The sequence below is a fragment of the Arachis ipaensis genome, chromosome B10 (genome assembly GCF_000816755.2).
Source record: "Arachis ipaensis cultivar K30076 chromosome B10, Araip1.1, whole genome shotgun sequence".
NCBI classification, from domain to species: domain Eukaryota; kingdom Viridiplantae; phylum Streptophyta; class Magnoliopsida; order Fabales; family Fabaceae; genus Arachis; species Arachis ipaensis.
The window spans coordinates 17,359,762-17,376,902 of record NC_029794.2 but is presented as its reverse complement, the minus strand read 5'-3'; the positions used below and the strand labels follow the sequence as shown (position 1 = coordinate 17,376,902).

General features: G+C 35.7%; 1 protein-coding gene across 2 annotated transcripts; it reads right to left on the bottom strand.

The window, feature by feature from the left end:
* Positions 12,462-16,400, bottom strand: LOC107623258 (homeobox-leucine zipper protein ATHB-6). Of its 2 annotated transcripts, none has more exons than XM_016325445.2 (3): positions 15,898-16,400; positions 15,366-15,751; positions 12,462-13,389 (listed from the first exon to the last, which is right to left on the bottom strand). In XM_016325445.2, exons 1-3 carry the CDS (start codon positions 15,962-15,964, stop codon positions 12,766-12,768), a joined length of 1,077 nt encoding a protein of 358 aa, XP_016180931.1. In that variant the 5' UTR covers positions 15,965-16,400; the 3' UTR covers positions 12,462-12,765. The 2 variants fall into 2 exon arrangements, with proteins under 2 accessions (XP_016180931.1, XP_020970678.1); XM_021115019.1 differs by having other exon boundaries at positions 15,366-15,743; positions 15,898-16,047.

Here is a 17,141-nt window from a genome sequence, read left to right as displayed (position 1 = left end):
TCACAATTCGTGCACCAAGTTTTTTGGCGCCGTTGCCGGGGATTGTTCGTGTTTGAACAACTGACGGATTATTTTGTTGCTTAGATTAGGAAAATTTTTCCTTTTTTTGGTTTAGAGTCTCTTATTATTGTTCTTGGTTAAAAATATCCTTCTTTAAAACAAGTGTTACATTTACTGCCCAATTGGCTAGAACGTTAGTCTAAGCCCGTGGCAGTTTGGTACACTCTTTTTAAAACCTTTTTCATAAATTATATTTTCTCTATTAAAATTTGTGCCAAACTTTAAGTTTGGTGTTTTCTTGTTGATTTTTCAAAAAAAAAAAATTTTTCGAAAATTTATTTTGGTTTTCTAAAAAATTTTAAGTTTGGTGTTCTTCCTTCATGTTCTTGTGTTCTTGTGAGTCTTCAAAGTGTTCTTGAGTTTTCCTTGTGTCTTGATCTTAAAATTTTTAAGTTTGGTGTTCCTTAGTGTTTTTCCCTTAAAAATTTTTGAAAACAAGGAGCATTAGATCTAAAAATTTTAAATCTTGTGCTATCTTATTATTTTTCTCTCTCCTCTTTAAATTCAAAAATATTTTTTTCTCTCCAATTTTAAGCAATCTTTCGAAAATTTCCTTTAAAATTCAGATTTTTTTTATTTCAAAATTTAAAACTTGTTTTCAAAATCATCATATCCTTTTCAAAACTTCCTAACCACTTTCTCTCTCCTCAGTTTTTTGAAAATCTTTACTCAATTTTTATTTATTTTATTTCAATTTATTTCATTTTCGAAATAAATATATAAATAAATAAATAAAAATATTTTTTCTATTTTACATCATCTCCTTTTCTCCATCATGGACTTAAGCGGAAATGAACAGTCCTGGAGGACTCTGGGGTCATATTCTAACCCCTCTACTGCTTCATATGGGAGTAGTATCAGCATACCCTCCATTGGAGTCAGTAGCTTTGAGTTGAATCCTCAGCTCATTATCATGGTGCAGCAAAGTTGCCAGTATTCCGGTCTTCCACAGGAAGAACCTACAGAGTTTCTGGCACAGTTTTTACAAATTGCTGACACAGTACATGATAAAGAAATAGATCAGGACGTCTACAGACTATTACTGTTTCCATTTGCTGTAAAAGATCAAGCTAAGAGGTGGTTGAATAACCAACCCAAGGCCAGCATAAGGACATGGAAACAGCTGACAGAAAAATTCCTGAATCAATATTTCCCTCCAAAAAAGATGACACAGCTAAGGCTGGACATCCAAGGCTTTAAACAAGGAGATAATGAATCTCTCTATAATGCCTAGGAGAGATACAGAGAGATGCTACGAAAATGCCCCTCTGAAATGTTTTCAGAGTGGGTTCAGTTAGACATCTTCTATTATGGGCTTGCAGAAGGAGCCCAGATGTCTCTAGATTACTCAGCTGGTGGATCTATCCACATGAGAAAGACAATTGAAGAGGCTCAAGAGCTCATTGATACAGTTGCCAGGAATCAGCATCTGTACTTAAGCAGCAACCCTTCCATGAATGAAGATGTTAAAACAGTAACTGCTGAACTCAGCCCTGTAAAACAAGCTGCTGAATTCAATCAGCAATTGGACTTTCTAACAAAGCAGTTAGCCGAATTCAAAGAAAGATTACAAGAGACAAGGATGGCTAATATACATATGGACGAACAGTTCAAGCAAACAAAGCAGCAGCTGTCAAGGCAAATAGCAGAAGAATGCCAAGCAGTTCAACTAAGAAGTGGGAAAACATTAAATACCCCACCTCAAGGCAGCAAAAAGCTAAGAAATGAGCAAACCACCCAAAATTCACCTGAGGACAATAAGAGCCCAGGGAAAAATAATTCTGGCGCTAAAACGCCAGAAAATTGGTGGAAGGCTGGCGCTGAATGCCCAGACCATGGCCAAAACTGGCGTTCAATGCCAGAAATACAGCAGGACTGGCGTTCAACGCCAGAAATGGGCAAGGATCTGGCGTAGAAGGCTCAATACAGCCACCAGAAAGGATCATTTTCCTTTACCATTCATAGACCAGATGCTAGAGAGACTAGCAGGTCATGATTATTACTGCTTTTTGGATGGCTACTCAGGCTATAACCAGATTGCAGTAGATCCCCAGGATCAAGAGAAAACAGCATTCACATGTCCATCTGGAGTGTTTGCTTATAGAAGGATGCCATTTGGGCTATGTAATGCGCCTGCAACCTTCCAGAGATGCATGCTCTCTATTTTCTCTAATATGGTGGAAAAATTTCTGGAAGTCTTCATGGATGACTTCTCAGTATATGGAGACTCATTCAGCTCCTGTCTTGATCACCTTAAACTTGTTCTGAAAAGATGCCAAGAGACCAACCTAGTTTTAAACTGGGAAAAATGTCACTTCATGGTGACTGAAGGAATTGTTCTTGGGCATAAAATATCAAACAAGGGAATAGAGGTAGATCAAGCAAAAATAGAGGTAATTGAAAAATTACCACCACCTGCCAATGTTAAGGCAATCAGAAGCTTTCTGGGGCATGCAGGATTCTATAGGAGGTTTATAAAGGATTTTTCAAAAATCGCAAAACCTCTAAGCAATCTGCTAGCTGCTGACACACCATTTGTGTTTGACACAAAGTGCCTGCAGGCGTTTGAAATGCTGAAAGCTAAGCTGGTCACAGCACCAGTCATCTCTGCACCAGACTGGACATTACCATTTGAGCTAATGTGTGATGCCAGTGATCATGCCATTGGTGCAGTATTGGGACAAAGGCACGACAAGCTTCTGCATGTCATTTATTATGCCAGTCGCAAAGCTCAGCAAGGTCCAGCTAAAGACAATAAAGAAGCGCTTGCTGGGAGGCAACCCAGCCATGGGGCAACAATCCTCTAAGCATTTTGCCCTATTTCTATTTTTTCTTATTTGTTTTGGCAACAAGGTAAATAATCATTTACAGAAGACCTCGGCACACAAAACAGAGAAAAAGAGCTCACTGGCAAGAAAACGCCAGTAAAAGTATATTTTGGGCGTTCAACGCCCAAAATGGGCATCCACTGGGCATTGAACGCCAATAATGGTAGCAATCTGGGCGTTCAACGCCAGAAAGGGGCACCCACTGGGCGTTGAACGCCAGTAATGGCAGCAGCTGGGCGTTGAACGCCCAGGAGAGCAGCATAAGGATGGGAATAACTGAGTATATCCCAATTGAGAAGCCTATTACCAAAGCATCAATGGAAAAATAACAAGCACAGGATGATCCCATCAAGAAGAGAGCACAGGAATTCCTCTCAGAGATCCCTCAATCTGAATACTGGAAGTATCTTGAGACGTCTGTTACCAATATACGGGAAGCTATGGAGCAAATAATAAAAGAACAGAAGGAACACAGTCAAATGCTGACCTATATGTTTAAAGAACAAGAGGAGCAAGGGCGTGACTTAAGGGAATTGAAGCGCCAAAAGTCTTCTTTTGTAGGACCAAGCACCCCAAGGATCAGAGGAACCCCCGTTCCCCCAGAATAAAGGTTGTTAATTTCCGATTTCTGCCTTAACTCTGTGACAGTGTCCTTATAGAAGTTTACCTTAGGAGTCATATAGTAGTAATTAGTATCTATTTTGATTTTATCTCCAATTAAGCTATAGTTTATTTTTCTCATCATCAGCAAACATGAATAAAGTAGTAGATCTTTTGAATAAGAAGCAATAAAATTTCGAGTTTTAATAAGAGAAATTCTAATTAGTTAAATGTGGTGGCAACGCTTTCTGTCTTCTGAATGAATGCTTGAACAGTGCATATGTCTTTTGAATTTGTTGTTAAGACTGTTAAATATGTTGGCTCTTGAAAGAATGATGAACATGAGACATGTTATTGATAATCTGAAAAATCATAAAAATGATTCTTGAAGCAAGAAAAAGCAGCAAAGAACAAAGCTTGCAGGAAAAAAAAAAGAAAAAAAAAAGAGAGAAAAAGCAAGCAGAAAAAGCCAAAGCTCTTAAAACCAAAAGGCAAGGGTAATAAAAAGGATCCCAAGGCTTTGAGCATCAGTGGATAGGAGGGCCAAGAAGGAATAAAATCCTGGCCTAAGCGGCTAAACCAAGCTGTCCCTAACTATGTGCTTGTGGCGTGAAGGTGTCAAGTGAAAACTTGAGACTGAGCGGTTAAAGTCAATGTCCAAAGCAAAAAGAAGAGTGTGCTTAAGAACTCTGGACACCTCTAATTGGGGACTTTAGCAAAGCTGAGTCACAATCTGAAAAGGTTCACCCAGTTATGTGTCTGTGGCATTTATGTATCCGGTGGTAATACTGGAAAACAAAGTGCTTAGGGCCACGGCCAAGACTCATAAAGAAGCTGTGTTCAAGAATCATCACACTGAACTAAGAGAATTAATAACACTATCTGAATTCTAAGTTCCTATAGATGCCAATCACTCTGAGCTTCAATAGATAAAGTGAGATGCCAAAACTGTTCAGAAGCAAAAAGCCACTAGTCCCGCTCATCTAATTAGAACCTGAGCTTCAATCAAAAACTCTGAGATATTATTGCTTCTCAACCTATTAGTCTTCTATTTTATTTATCTAGTTGCTTGAGGACAAGCAACAGTTTAAGTTTGGTGTTGTGATGAGCGGATATTTTATACGCTTTTTGGGGTTAATTTCATATAGTTTTGAGTATGTTTTAGTTAGTTTTTAGTCTATTTTCATTAGTTTTAGGAAAAAATTCATATTTCTGGACTTTACTATGAGTTGTGTATTTTTCTGTAATTTCAGGTACTTTTCTGACTGAAATTGAAGGAGCTGAGCAAAAATCTGATTCAGGCTGAAAAAGGACTGCTGATGCTGTTGGATTCTGACCTCCCTGCACTCAAAGTGGATTTTCTGGAGCTACAAAACTCGAAATGGCATGCTTCCAATTGAGTTGGAAAGTAGACATCCAGAGCTTTCCAGAAATATATAATAGTTCATACTTTGCACAAGGATAGATGACGTAAACTGGCATTCAACGCCAGTTCTCTGCCTAATTCTGGCGTCCAGCGCCAGAAAAGGATCAAAAGCTGGAGTTGAACGCCCAAACTGGCATAAAAACTGGCGTTCAACTCCACAAATGGCCTCTGCACGTGAATTACTTAAGTCTCAGCCCAGCACACACCAAGTGGGCCCCAGAAGTGGATCTCTGCATCATCCATCATAGTTTACTCATTTTTTATAAACCTAGGCTACTAGTTTAGTATTTAAACAACTTTTAGAGACTTATTTTGTACCTCATGACATTTTTAGATCTGAACCTTGTATTCTCTGACGGCATGAGTCTTTAAACCCCATTGCGTGCGGTGACAGCGCATTGGGAATCTTTTCACTGGAAGGATGGATGGTAGCCATTGACAACGGTGATCCACCTACACACAGCTTGCCATAGGAGGACGTGCGTGCGTGAATCAGAAGACAGAGGAAAGCAGAGATTCAGAAGACAAAGCATCTCCAAAACTCCAACATATTCTCCATTACTACATAACAAGTAACCTTTAATTTATGATCTCTTGTTTATTTGCAGATCAACTGATAAACATAATTGACTTCCTGACTAAGATTTACAAGATAACCATAGATTGCTTCAAACCAACAATCTCCGTGGGATTCGACCCTTACTCACGTAAGGTATTACTTGGACGACCCAGTACACTTGCTGGTTAGTGGTACGAGTTGTGAAAAGCGTGATTCATAATTCGTGCACCATCACCCTCCCAAACTCCCAACCTCTCACTGTTGTCACCTATCCTCCCGAGCCCCCAATTTATCAACTCCAACTTATCCCATCCTTATGTCATCTCCAACCTTTGCCACTACAACTCTCTTAGTACCATCATATTCTTTAATTCCAACAATAACAATAACATTTAATTTTTTTCATAATAAAAAGAAGTTTGAGAGAAGAAAGACATCAATATCCAGAAAAATGGAAGAATGGAGTAACAGATCCAGAGACAGGAATGGGAGAGAGGAGGTATGCAGTCAAGGTCGTGGAGTTAGAAATGGAGGTGTGAGGGTGGTGGTTGCGGTGATGGAGGTGAGAAATGAAAATGGAAGAGTGACAGTGAGAATAATTTTATTTTAACAAATTTAATGATTTTATTTTTCACTGTGTGATTCAAAACAACCACATCACACAATAAGATGCCATCTGACTTCCACCACCGTCGGAAAAATTACTCAGGCGACGAAAGGTTAGAAATGACAACGAAATTTCATATTGGTGTGCATAAATGACTCATTAAAAAATTGGTGTATGCATCTGTGCACCGTATAAAAATTCGTGTGTGCTTTTGTCTATTTTTCCTAATATAAATACATTACAATTTACTTTTAAATGTGCTGACAGTCCTATTACACTAGTATAGAACCAGCGAAATTCAAAAACAATGCAATTACATTGACAGAGCTAATGAATTTGAGAAATATTGGATTTGTGTGTTAATTTTGTTGGCTTAGTCTATGAAATAGATGAAAAGATAGTGATTCTCCAATTTTAGAGTGAGTAAATTGGAATGACCCAACCCAAATGCTCCACCTGATATTTCACTCCACTCGAATATTCAATACTCTACATTTCTTCAAATGTTATTGTTCTTCATGGTTAGGTATACGGATTTTTTGTTATAGAATTTATTCCAATCTTCAGCACGATCTCATCTACATTGTAGTTTTCAGGTCTCCCGAAGGCAAAAGGGATCGAGTCCTCTTACATAGCATCCAAGACTTGGAACTTGTGAGCAGTCAACGGTGAAGTTTGAATTGGATTCAAGAAAGGAAGGAAGGTAATCACCTTTGAAGGAGGTTGAATAACCTTAGCTTCGACACTTGATATGTCAACGCCTGGTTTAGAATGGCTTTGTGGTCTAGTTTGGGACTAAGAGATACGCTTTACAGACTTTGATTGGAAGAAAGGTAAAATGCATTATTAAACACACACGATAGAAGTCCCCTATTATAGATGATAAAGTATTAAAAAGTACCTTGATTGAAGCGGTTGGATTAGATTTCTGTACCTTTTTAGGATTATCCACCATGAGAATGTCGACGGCTCCACGCTTTTTTGAAGGTAAGGTGGTTTCACTCAATCGCCCCCCATCTCGACCCCTTTTGTTTTTGTTTTCTTAGGAGCGGCTTCTTTGTCCGACTCTCAGTTTTCTTCGACCAGTTTAGAGTCAGGATCAATGCCTACTAGAGTCGTTGGTTGAGCAGCTGAAACATAAAGAAAGTATATGAAGAGTAAGGACTATAATATTTCTAAGTTTTAAGAAAATATGGTACTTGGAAGATATCCAGCAATCTTCATCCGACCATGAATTTTATCCCTAACGCCTGGATAATAGAAAGCGTCAGTTGTATTTATGCCTAAGGTACGAGGATTCTTCTTTCGAAGTTGATAATCCACTCCTAAGGCTCCTTTAGGAGGATCAGGTAGTCGATTAGCAAGGCAAAAAAGGGCATTGAAAAAAGAAGAAAATTTAAATATTTTCATAAAATATTTTTTCTGAACAAAAAGTATCTTAAGATAAGAATTTAAAGTAACGATAGAGACAGCTATGAAAATATGCCTCTTTTCTCTTTTCCCATACCTCTAAAGCCTCGATGAAAACGTACCTTACGTTTCTAAAATGCCATTTTATCTTATAATATTTTTCAAAGGCAATGATTTCTTTGATGTACTAACATTTGGTTTTCTTTGACGTAGCAACATTCTGTGCAGAAGAAAGAACCAAGTTAAAAAGCGCTTGCTCATATGAGGGACAATGAGAGTGGTAATAGCTCGACCACCATTTATGAAAATTAGGTGTCGAAAGGAAGCATAATTTAATATCATATCTCTGGTACTGGAAAGTCACTCTTTGATGGTTCAAGTCCATAATTTGTTCGAATTCCTTGAGATACGACACTTCATAATGAATCATTTGAGCTCCAGCTACGAGTGAAAGTGGAGAAGGTAATGCTTGTGCAAGACCAAATTGCCTCGACAGAAACTGTGGGGAGTAGGTGACAAATTTCTTTTTAAGAGCTATAGTCGACTCATGAGGTAGTCCTACTGGAAGGATTTAAGGAGTCAAAATTTTTTACCACATTTTACCAAGAACTTCTTGATTTTTGAGTTTGAGACTAGTAAGGGAATGGAGATAACCCACAATACTCTTTCGACAAGACAAGGGGTTATGATGGTACGAGCAATCATTATTGTCTTTGATATTGAAAGTTATTTAATAAAGTGGCAAAAGATATCAATAGAAAACATACCATTTGGTTTCGACCATGAAAATGATGATAGTCGAATACCCTCGAGCAGAGTTTTGGGGGGTTCAGAAGGAGCAGTCAATTAAGGTTCGAGCACAAATTTTAACTATAAGTTGACAATCTAGAGAGGATCAAAAGGATTGATCGATGATTCATCTCGTCGAATTTTACTGGCCACCAAGAAAAGTGTTTAGTTAACCCAAAATAAGAGAAAGAAGATTGATATATTTTTTGTGGTGAAGCATTATGGCTAACAACAAGAAATTTCTTTTTGAATTTGGATCGATTTTGGACAAAACACAAAAGCGTTAAGCCATAAGAATAGAAAGGAAATATGTTCGCTGTTGGTAATAGGGTCACCTTCAGAGCCCATGTTATTTTGAATAAAGCCTGACACAGAAGTCAAGTCAAAATTGATATTGAAGACATCTTCAGGACATGAAGTTGCCCAACAAGCATCCTCCCCGTCAGGAGAAAGTCCAGTCAACCCTGAGATCTCCATTCGAGTCAGACCCATATTTTCATATGGAAAATGAAAGTTATTGGTGGCTAGACACCAAAAGTATAAACTAGCCCCAAGAAGGCGGCAGTGTAAGATAAGTCATGTGTGGCCAGTCGAAGAGCTGAAACAATGCCTAAGGATCTCCACACAGACTTATAGGTTAAAGATAACTGATGAGTCCATATTTGATGAGATATTTTGACTTGATTTGAATGGATTTCATCACATAAACTCACACTTATTCACCAAAATAGCATACTTTTGTGTTTGATCCCTAAATTGAACCTAAATATGAAAACATGCATTTTTGTGCTTAAATTAAGCAATTTAATCCCACTTTTATTTCATTTGATGTCGTGATATGTTTTTGAGTGATTTCAGGTCCTAGAGGCAAGAATGGTTTGGTAGAAGTGGAAGAAAGCATGCAAAAAGGGAGAAAACATGAAGAAAACAAAGGAGAAAAGCATTTCAGAATGTGTCCACGCACACTTTTTGTGCCTACGCACAAGGGTCAAAATTAGCACCTGTGCCCACGCACATCTCTGTACCCACGCACAGATACAGAAATCAGCAAGTGTGCCTACGCACAACCCTGTGCGTACGCATAGGTCCCTGCACGTGGATTCATTAATGAAACACGTGATCCGTGATTTTGGGGGCCTTTGGCCCAATTTTGGAAGGGTGAAGCTGGTTTTTTAAGTGCTATATGAAGGGGAAATGAAGCCATATGAAGACAAGCTTTCATTAGGATTTAGGACTTTATTTTTACATTTTCCATAGTAGTAGAAGTAGAAGTAGTGTAGATTAGGGAGAGCTCTCTTAGGTTTTTAATTAGGGTTCATTGTAGTATTTTATAGCGAGCTTTGATTTTGGATTTTGCTCCTTTAATTGTAAGTACTCTCAATTTCCTCTTTAATTACATCACTTTTACTTTTATTTCCTCTTGGTTCAAGTTACTTTGTTCATATTTGCAATTTTGAGTTCCTTGAAGTTTTGCTTGATGAATTTAATGCTTTATTCTTTCTTTATTCTTGTTTGATTGTTTATTGTTGATATTGTGAATAGTTGGTTATAGTTTTCCATTTCCTTTTGCAAATTCTCATGTTTTGGTTTTATGCCCACCAAGTGTTTGTGAAAATGCCACTTGGTAATTTTGAGTAGATTTTCATACCTTGGCTTGGGATTTGAGTTTTTAGGATACTAGAGTCATAATGTCCAACATTTAGTGGTAGTTCTTGAGTAGTTAGTTGACTCTTGTTTCGATTGACGCTAGCTTTTTATCAACTAGTTTGGTAAGTTAGCTAGAACTTATGGATTAAGGTCAATTATGCTTGCTTGACCTACTCCTCGATGTTAGGGGTTGACTAGGCGAGATTGACTCATCATAATTACCATAATTGTGGTTATGGCGATGATAGGATTCCTTGGACCCTCATTCCCAAGTCAAGGCTCTTTATGCATTTCTAGCATTTTCACTAGTTTTGACCTCATATTCCTTTTTATTGCATTAATTCCAATTTTGATCATTCCTTGGTTATTTTATTTCTTAAGTTCTTTTAATCTTTTGTTCCTTGATTTAAAAACTCCTTTTTTCCCCTACAACCAAAAGCGTAACACTTCAATTACATCCTAGGGAAGAACGACCCGAGGTTGAATTATTCTTAATCTCAGTTTATGTTTTGTATTTGAATATCATCTAAACTTTGATGTTGAGAGTTAGTTGTTGATTTGGCTATACTTGCAACGAAGAGATTCTTATTTTGAGAAATTCTGAATCAACACTAATTCGTTCCATCAATAACCTCGACATCCCTGGCGAGAATAGGGAACTAGATTCCTTTGGAGGCGCTGTCCTAAAGACTCGACTCGCAAAATAAGTAGCTTTGACATTTTTATAGAAAATTAAGGGAAGATGTTCAGGGAGAGATGAAAAAAAAGGAAGAGATTGACCCGATTTGTTCGAAGGTAGAGATTGGACCTAGGTATGAATTTACGACATTGAAAGCTTGAAATGAGAGTAGTACTTGGTTACGCCATAAGGCGGTAGTCTCTATCTTAAGATTGGGAGCTCTTAGGGTCGCATCATCATTATAAAACTGTGACACGTTAGCCACCAATAATGTAGGAGCCACGACATGAACGTTGTTGTCGTCATGTTGAGAAGGAGAAGCAGGGGCAACTAAAGCCACACCTAGAGCGGCTGTAGTAACTGCAGTGGCGGAGACAGAGGCAGACAAGAAAGATAAAATGGTGGCCCCTGCAGTGTTGACTAGAATAGCAGTAGTGGTGGTTGCAGCAATGGTAGTAGAAGAAGATGATGCAGTCGTAACGGCTGGAGCACTGGTGGAGTGGAGACTAGATTAAGAGTACATGGAAGTAGGTTAAGATGAATTTGCAAAAGAAGAAGAAGAAGAAGAAGAAGAAGAAGAAGAAGAAGAAGAAGAAGAAGAAGAAGAAGAAGAAGAAAAGTGTTTGTGAAAGATAAAGAATTTTCTTAAAAAAGAGGCAATAAATGATAAGAAGCCCTGGAGAATATAAAAGAGTTTTGAAAATAAAGGCACGTTAAAATCCATTGAAACGTTACACATTCCCAAAAAAATTGGCGAAACCATTTCATTTTCTTGTAACATCTTTTAAAATTTTGAAATTTAAAAGAGCACGTGGGGGTACGAGACCAAGTAAAACCTATCATTTTATACTTTGAAATGATAAATTTTAAGGGACAATTTGTTAGTATAAAATTTGACCTACAAAGCAATTCTACTATGATTCATAGGAGGTCAAAATATGGCACGAATACTTGGCCATAAGAAAACTGTGACTAAAGTATAATCGAGGTCAAAAGCTTGAAGGAGGTCGACAAATAGGGTCGAGATTAGGATGCATCACGTGGTAAATGCAAACACAATACGAGATTGTGGAACTCGAAGGACAAGGTAAGATAAAACATGGGAGTGCTACAATGAAGATTCTTCAGGGTTAACACAAATCATGGCCTGAGACAATGGAGAAATTAGGTTGTGGTCAGATTTGTTCAATGGTAAATCCATTCTTGCAACTTATAAATAAGATGAAATGAGAAGGGTTTAGGGACTTCAATCAACAATACTATATCATCACATAAATTCTGTAAAAATTCTTAGTCACAATGACGTAACAGAAGAGCATAAAGTACAAAGTGCATGGAATTGTTGGAGTCCATTTTATTTTATCTTTTATTTTTCTTTGTTTTAATTTCTTTATTTTGAATGTTTCTTTGTTATTTTACTTTCTTTTAATTTTTATTTTGTTTTGACATTTTCATTTATTTATTTTCACTTATTTAAAGTTCTATTTTATCAAATTTTTGTTTTATTTGCTACAATTATCCACAAATAGTTTGATACAGTGCGTTTTAATACAAACGCTAAGTAATTCTCGAATCGAGTTCATTCTTTTTTCAGAGTAGTCGTATCTGCTCATCGAACTGACATTTTAATACAAGCTCGATTCGATATCCTGTCAAAAGCACCAGAAATCGAGTGAAACAAGTATAAAATACATAAAAATACACATTGAAAATGAGTTAAACAATACATATATTTACATACAAATACATGGTGACTAATTTTAATGGCTGATTTTAATGTACAAATAATATTTTTATTTCTGAAAAATCCCAACATATATTTTAATTTTCGAAAAAGAAAGCGGTTCTTAATTCTATTTGCAACTGAATGTGAAAGATGCATGATTAATCTATTTGTATTTGTTTGCAAAATCATCACTTGGTGACTAGAATTACACTTCATCCTATGACAATAAAATGATGAATCTTCATAGCATCAAATATATCAATCATAGAATTATTTTCTTTTCTTGCTCCATGCCATTGCAGGCTGTGCGGGTGGTTATGACCTTGAGTTCTCTCCAATGAAATTTTCAGAGTGATATCACTCTTTTCTGCCTCTCATCTTGGGGCCAAATAAATAAAACTTCCGGAGCTACATTCCTTCATCATTTTATTTTTTTAACCCCACTGATCTGAAGAGTACCAATGAAGGGTGGGTGCTTGTTCATCGGAGAAGATCAAATTGCATGCCTCATCAGCGGCACCAATGAAATTGTGCTCTTCCATCTTCACGTATTGCGTAGTCTGGTGCGGTTTCTGGAACTGGAAGCAATTCATGGAAGACGAAGAGGCCAACATGGAACAGTTGAATTTCAATGCAGGAGACTCTGAAAACATCAGGAAGTGGTGGTTACTTTGAAGCACCCCAGACGAAGAAATTGCGTCTTTGGTGTCTTCGTTTAGGATCGCACTTGAATCGCTATCGGAAGAACCGTCTTTGTTGAAGTCTGAAGGGAAGAGTGGCGGCGACGACGGTGATGGCGACGGCGATGTTGTTGTTGCACCAAGAGCAACAACAGCGTGGTCGCTGTTGTCGTTGAAGCAATTGTCATGGTACAAGTGATGATCGTTAACGTTGGATCCTGATCCAAGAATTGAGGTTTCATCAGGAGTAGTAGTGTTGTGTTCTTCATTCATCACCAATAATTTCTCTTCTGATTCTGGCATCGTTATCTGTTCTTCCTTCACGGAAACATCGCTTGCTGTGTTCTCTTCTTGGAGCCTTGTCTTCAATTCCTTAATCTGAAGTACACAAACCAATTTTTTATTTTTTATTATTATTACCAAGAGCTTTTTTTTTTTAATCAAAGATAGAAAATTATTATTAAATTATTATTACCAAGAGTTTTTTTTTTTAATCAAAGATAGAAAGATTATTATAACCCAAATTATTTTTGATATTGGGTGGAAATTGTGTTTTTTAGGATTATGGATAATAAGGGTGTTATTTTTAAATGTGGAACTTTTTTATTTAAAATGTGAAAATTGGATTCTCTGATTTGTTTGGGAATAAAAATCGGACCATCCGATTTATAAAAAACAAAAAGTCAGACTCTCCGATTTGTAAATTTTTTTTAAAAGAATCATAACAAACAAATCGGACTCTCCGATTTAATATTTAAAAAATTTTAAAAATCAAGTTACAAAGTAATGGATAGGTCCGACTACTGATTCCCATATCAGAATAAAACACATGCATACACCATCAGAATTGAATAGCACATATGTATCTTCCATAATAAAAATTTTTAGCCTTGTTATAACTCATTGACATTATTACCAAGAATGTAGTTTAAATATATTGTCAATATTTTATATAATTATCTAATTATATTTATTAATTTAGATGATTATTAACGTCATTAATATAAAAATATTTATTTTTATTAATATAATATTAAATACATATATTTATTATTTTTTATCTCTTTAGTATTATTCTAAAATTAAATTCTATTACTAATTAACTAAATTAAGTAACTCTTTCAAAAGTTCAATATAATGTAAATTCTTACTTCTATTGTAATTTACGTTACTAAAGTAGTATATCAATTACCTTGTTAACTATATTATTAGGTGATTGTTAATTAAATAAAAGTTAATTTTAGTTATAATTGCATAAAAACAAACTGCATGTCATTCCTACCTTTATCCATTGAATTAGTATTTTCAATTATTAATATTTTTTTTCCTGAATCATGTAATTATTAAGAAATTAGACATGCTGGCTAGAATCTATGTCCCTATACACTTAAAATATCTAGCAGCATTTGGACCAAATGTTCTCCTATCCACCCGTTATTTATGTAAGAGATATCAATATTTAATTATTAGTTTAATGTTAATATTTCATCTCTATCAAATTATTTGTCATTTGGATTAAATATTTCGATGTAGATTGTTGTTTGTTGTATAATTCTTTTCGGCAACTACCCTGCTGTTAACTATAAGAAATTTACTAAATACCATCTTTTAAGCCAACATCTTATGTGGAAATACAATTTATTCACATTCACATTCACATTGCATTCAATTTTCACCGATATAATGATTAATTGTCACGTAAAATTGATAATTCAATAGAAACAAATATTTTGTGACAAAAAGAATTAACAAAAATGATAGATAATTTGAGATTAAAAAATACATTCTTATTATTATAAAAAATTATATCAATATTTAATTAGATATTTTCACGTATAAAAATAACAATTATATTTTTCAAAATTCATTTTTATAAATAACTGATTATTAAATATGGATTTAAAAATGGTAACATTAGGTAAAAATTAAACTCTACTTAAGTCTTAACTTATTTCATAATGGAGTCAATATATTCATCTAAATTTATCTTTGCTTCAGTGCTATTATAAATAAGTTTTACACAAATATTCAATGAACTAAAAACATTTTTTAGATTGGATCAAAATAAAACTCATATGCTTCTAATATAAACAAGAAAAAAAGAAATTCTTATGATTATAATAATTAGAATTTCGATTTAACTCTTAAAATTTTTCAATTATACGATTAAATGATTCAATTGATTTACAAAATTTATACTATATTTAACGATTTTATGATTTAAATTTTGTTAAAATTTTAATTTTACATACTTAATTTACTTTTTCGATTTCGCATCTCAGGGTCTTAACTTATAATAATATTAACATGTATAATTAAGAGCAGTAGATATGAATTGTAAGATCAGTGTGTACCTGCTTGTGCAACGCATCGTTGTCCTGTTTTAGTGCATCATGATTAACCTTAAGAGCATCATAATTATTTTTAAGAACGCCATAATCTCTCTCAAGCTGTTTAGTCTTCCACCTGGCGCGGCGGTTCTGGAACCAAACCGCCACCTGTCTAGGCTGCAAACCAAGTTCTTGTGCTAACTTCACCTTCCTCTCTGGTTCAAGCTTGTTCTCAACCTCGAAGTTCTTCTCCAACGCTTTCACTTGTTCCACGCTAAGTCTTCGCTTCTTCTGTGAGTGGTGCCCAGATTCCTCTACCGTGCACCCTTCTTCGTCTAGACCATCAAGCACCATCGACTGGAACAATGGATCATGCCCGTACACGTGGTTGCTCCTCGGACTCTGCTCCTCTAAACCATTGCAAATTAAACACAGTTAATGAAAAAAAAGGAATTTTTTTGGGGAACAAGAAAGCTTTTTATTTATGGATCTGTATGTGTCTAAATTTTGAAACAAAGAAACATGGAAATGGAACTAGTTGGAAATAATTATTAACCTGTTGATGATGGACAAATTGTCATGAGAGCTCCTAAAGAATCTGATGAGCTTCCAGTTCTCTTCATGATGAGTAGAAAGAAAACTTAAGTAAATAGAAGATTGGATCTTTGGATACTCAACTCCACTTTATTGTTATAAAAAGAATATTAATAAATATGGGATCTTATTTTTGATGAACAAGCAGAGTGCTAATTATTATTATTTTTTTTCCTTCTTTCTCACTTAAGAGTAACCATTGGAACTATCTTGTCTTAAACAGCACCAATTTCCATAACACTGAAAGCAGCTATATATGCAATTTTCTCATGGAGTCTAGTTCACACTCTTCCCCCATCAAATTCAAACAAACCAAATCTATCCGAAAGATCAAACTCAAGAGGAAGCCACAATGATCAAACTATGCCATGTAGCTAGGATGAGTAAGAGGGAAGGGGAGAAGGTTAGAGAATGAAGGTGAAGCGGTGAAGGTGGTGGTGAGAAAAGGAAGAAGTGATTTCACGTTAACATCGAGAGGTGTGTGTTTATATATATAAACTGAACTAACTTGGGTTTAGGATCTGACTGGGGTTAGGTGGAGTGTGGTGCTACCGCGGTTAAGAATGAAATGGAGACCAAATTCAACCCAAATTGCAGAATCATGCAACTTTTCAATTTGGGTTTGTGCCTGTGACTACTGACTAGTGACCTGTCCCTCCTCATAGCTAGTTGCTCTTCCGGGTTTTCGACAGTTTCTAGTGATAGTGATATTATTGGGTTAAATTTGGACTCCTTTAAACCTGTAATTTAAGAGTTTTTAATTAACTAATTATTTCATAACCATGCGATCTAATACAAGTGGTAGCATTTAGCTTGCTTAATTAAGGTTTGTTTGGTAGTACAACCACACATCGGTTTTTATTTTGGATAAGAGAAAATAATGATAACTGTGAACAATGTGAATAATAAATTTAAAAAAAAAGTTAAATTAAAATTAAAAATAAGATTATTAATTAATTATTTAATTTTAAATTTTAAAATCTGAAAAATTAGAATTAATATTTAAATGTATTTATACTACGTACGGTTATTCCTAATCTTATCATAACTTCTAATACACGCATAAAACTCGCCGTCATTGTTTTTCGGTCTTCACCTCACGTCGTTGACCCCCACCGGCCGTACCGATGCCATCGCAGCCTCCCGCCGAAGCCTCACTTGGCACCGCTGTAATAAGAAGAAGAATGGGGTGTTCATTTTCTAGGT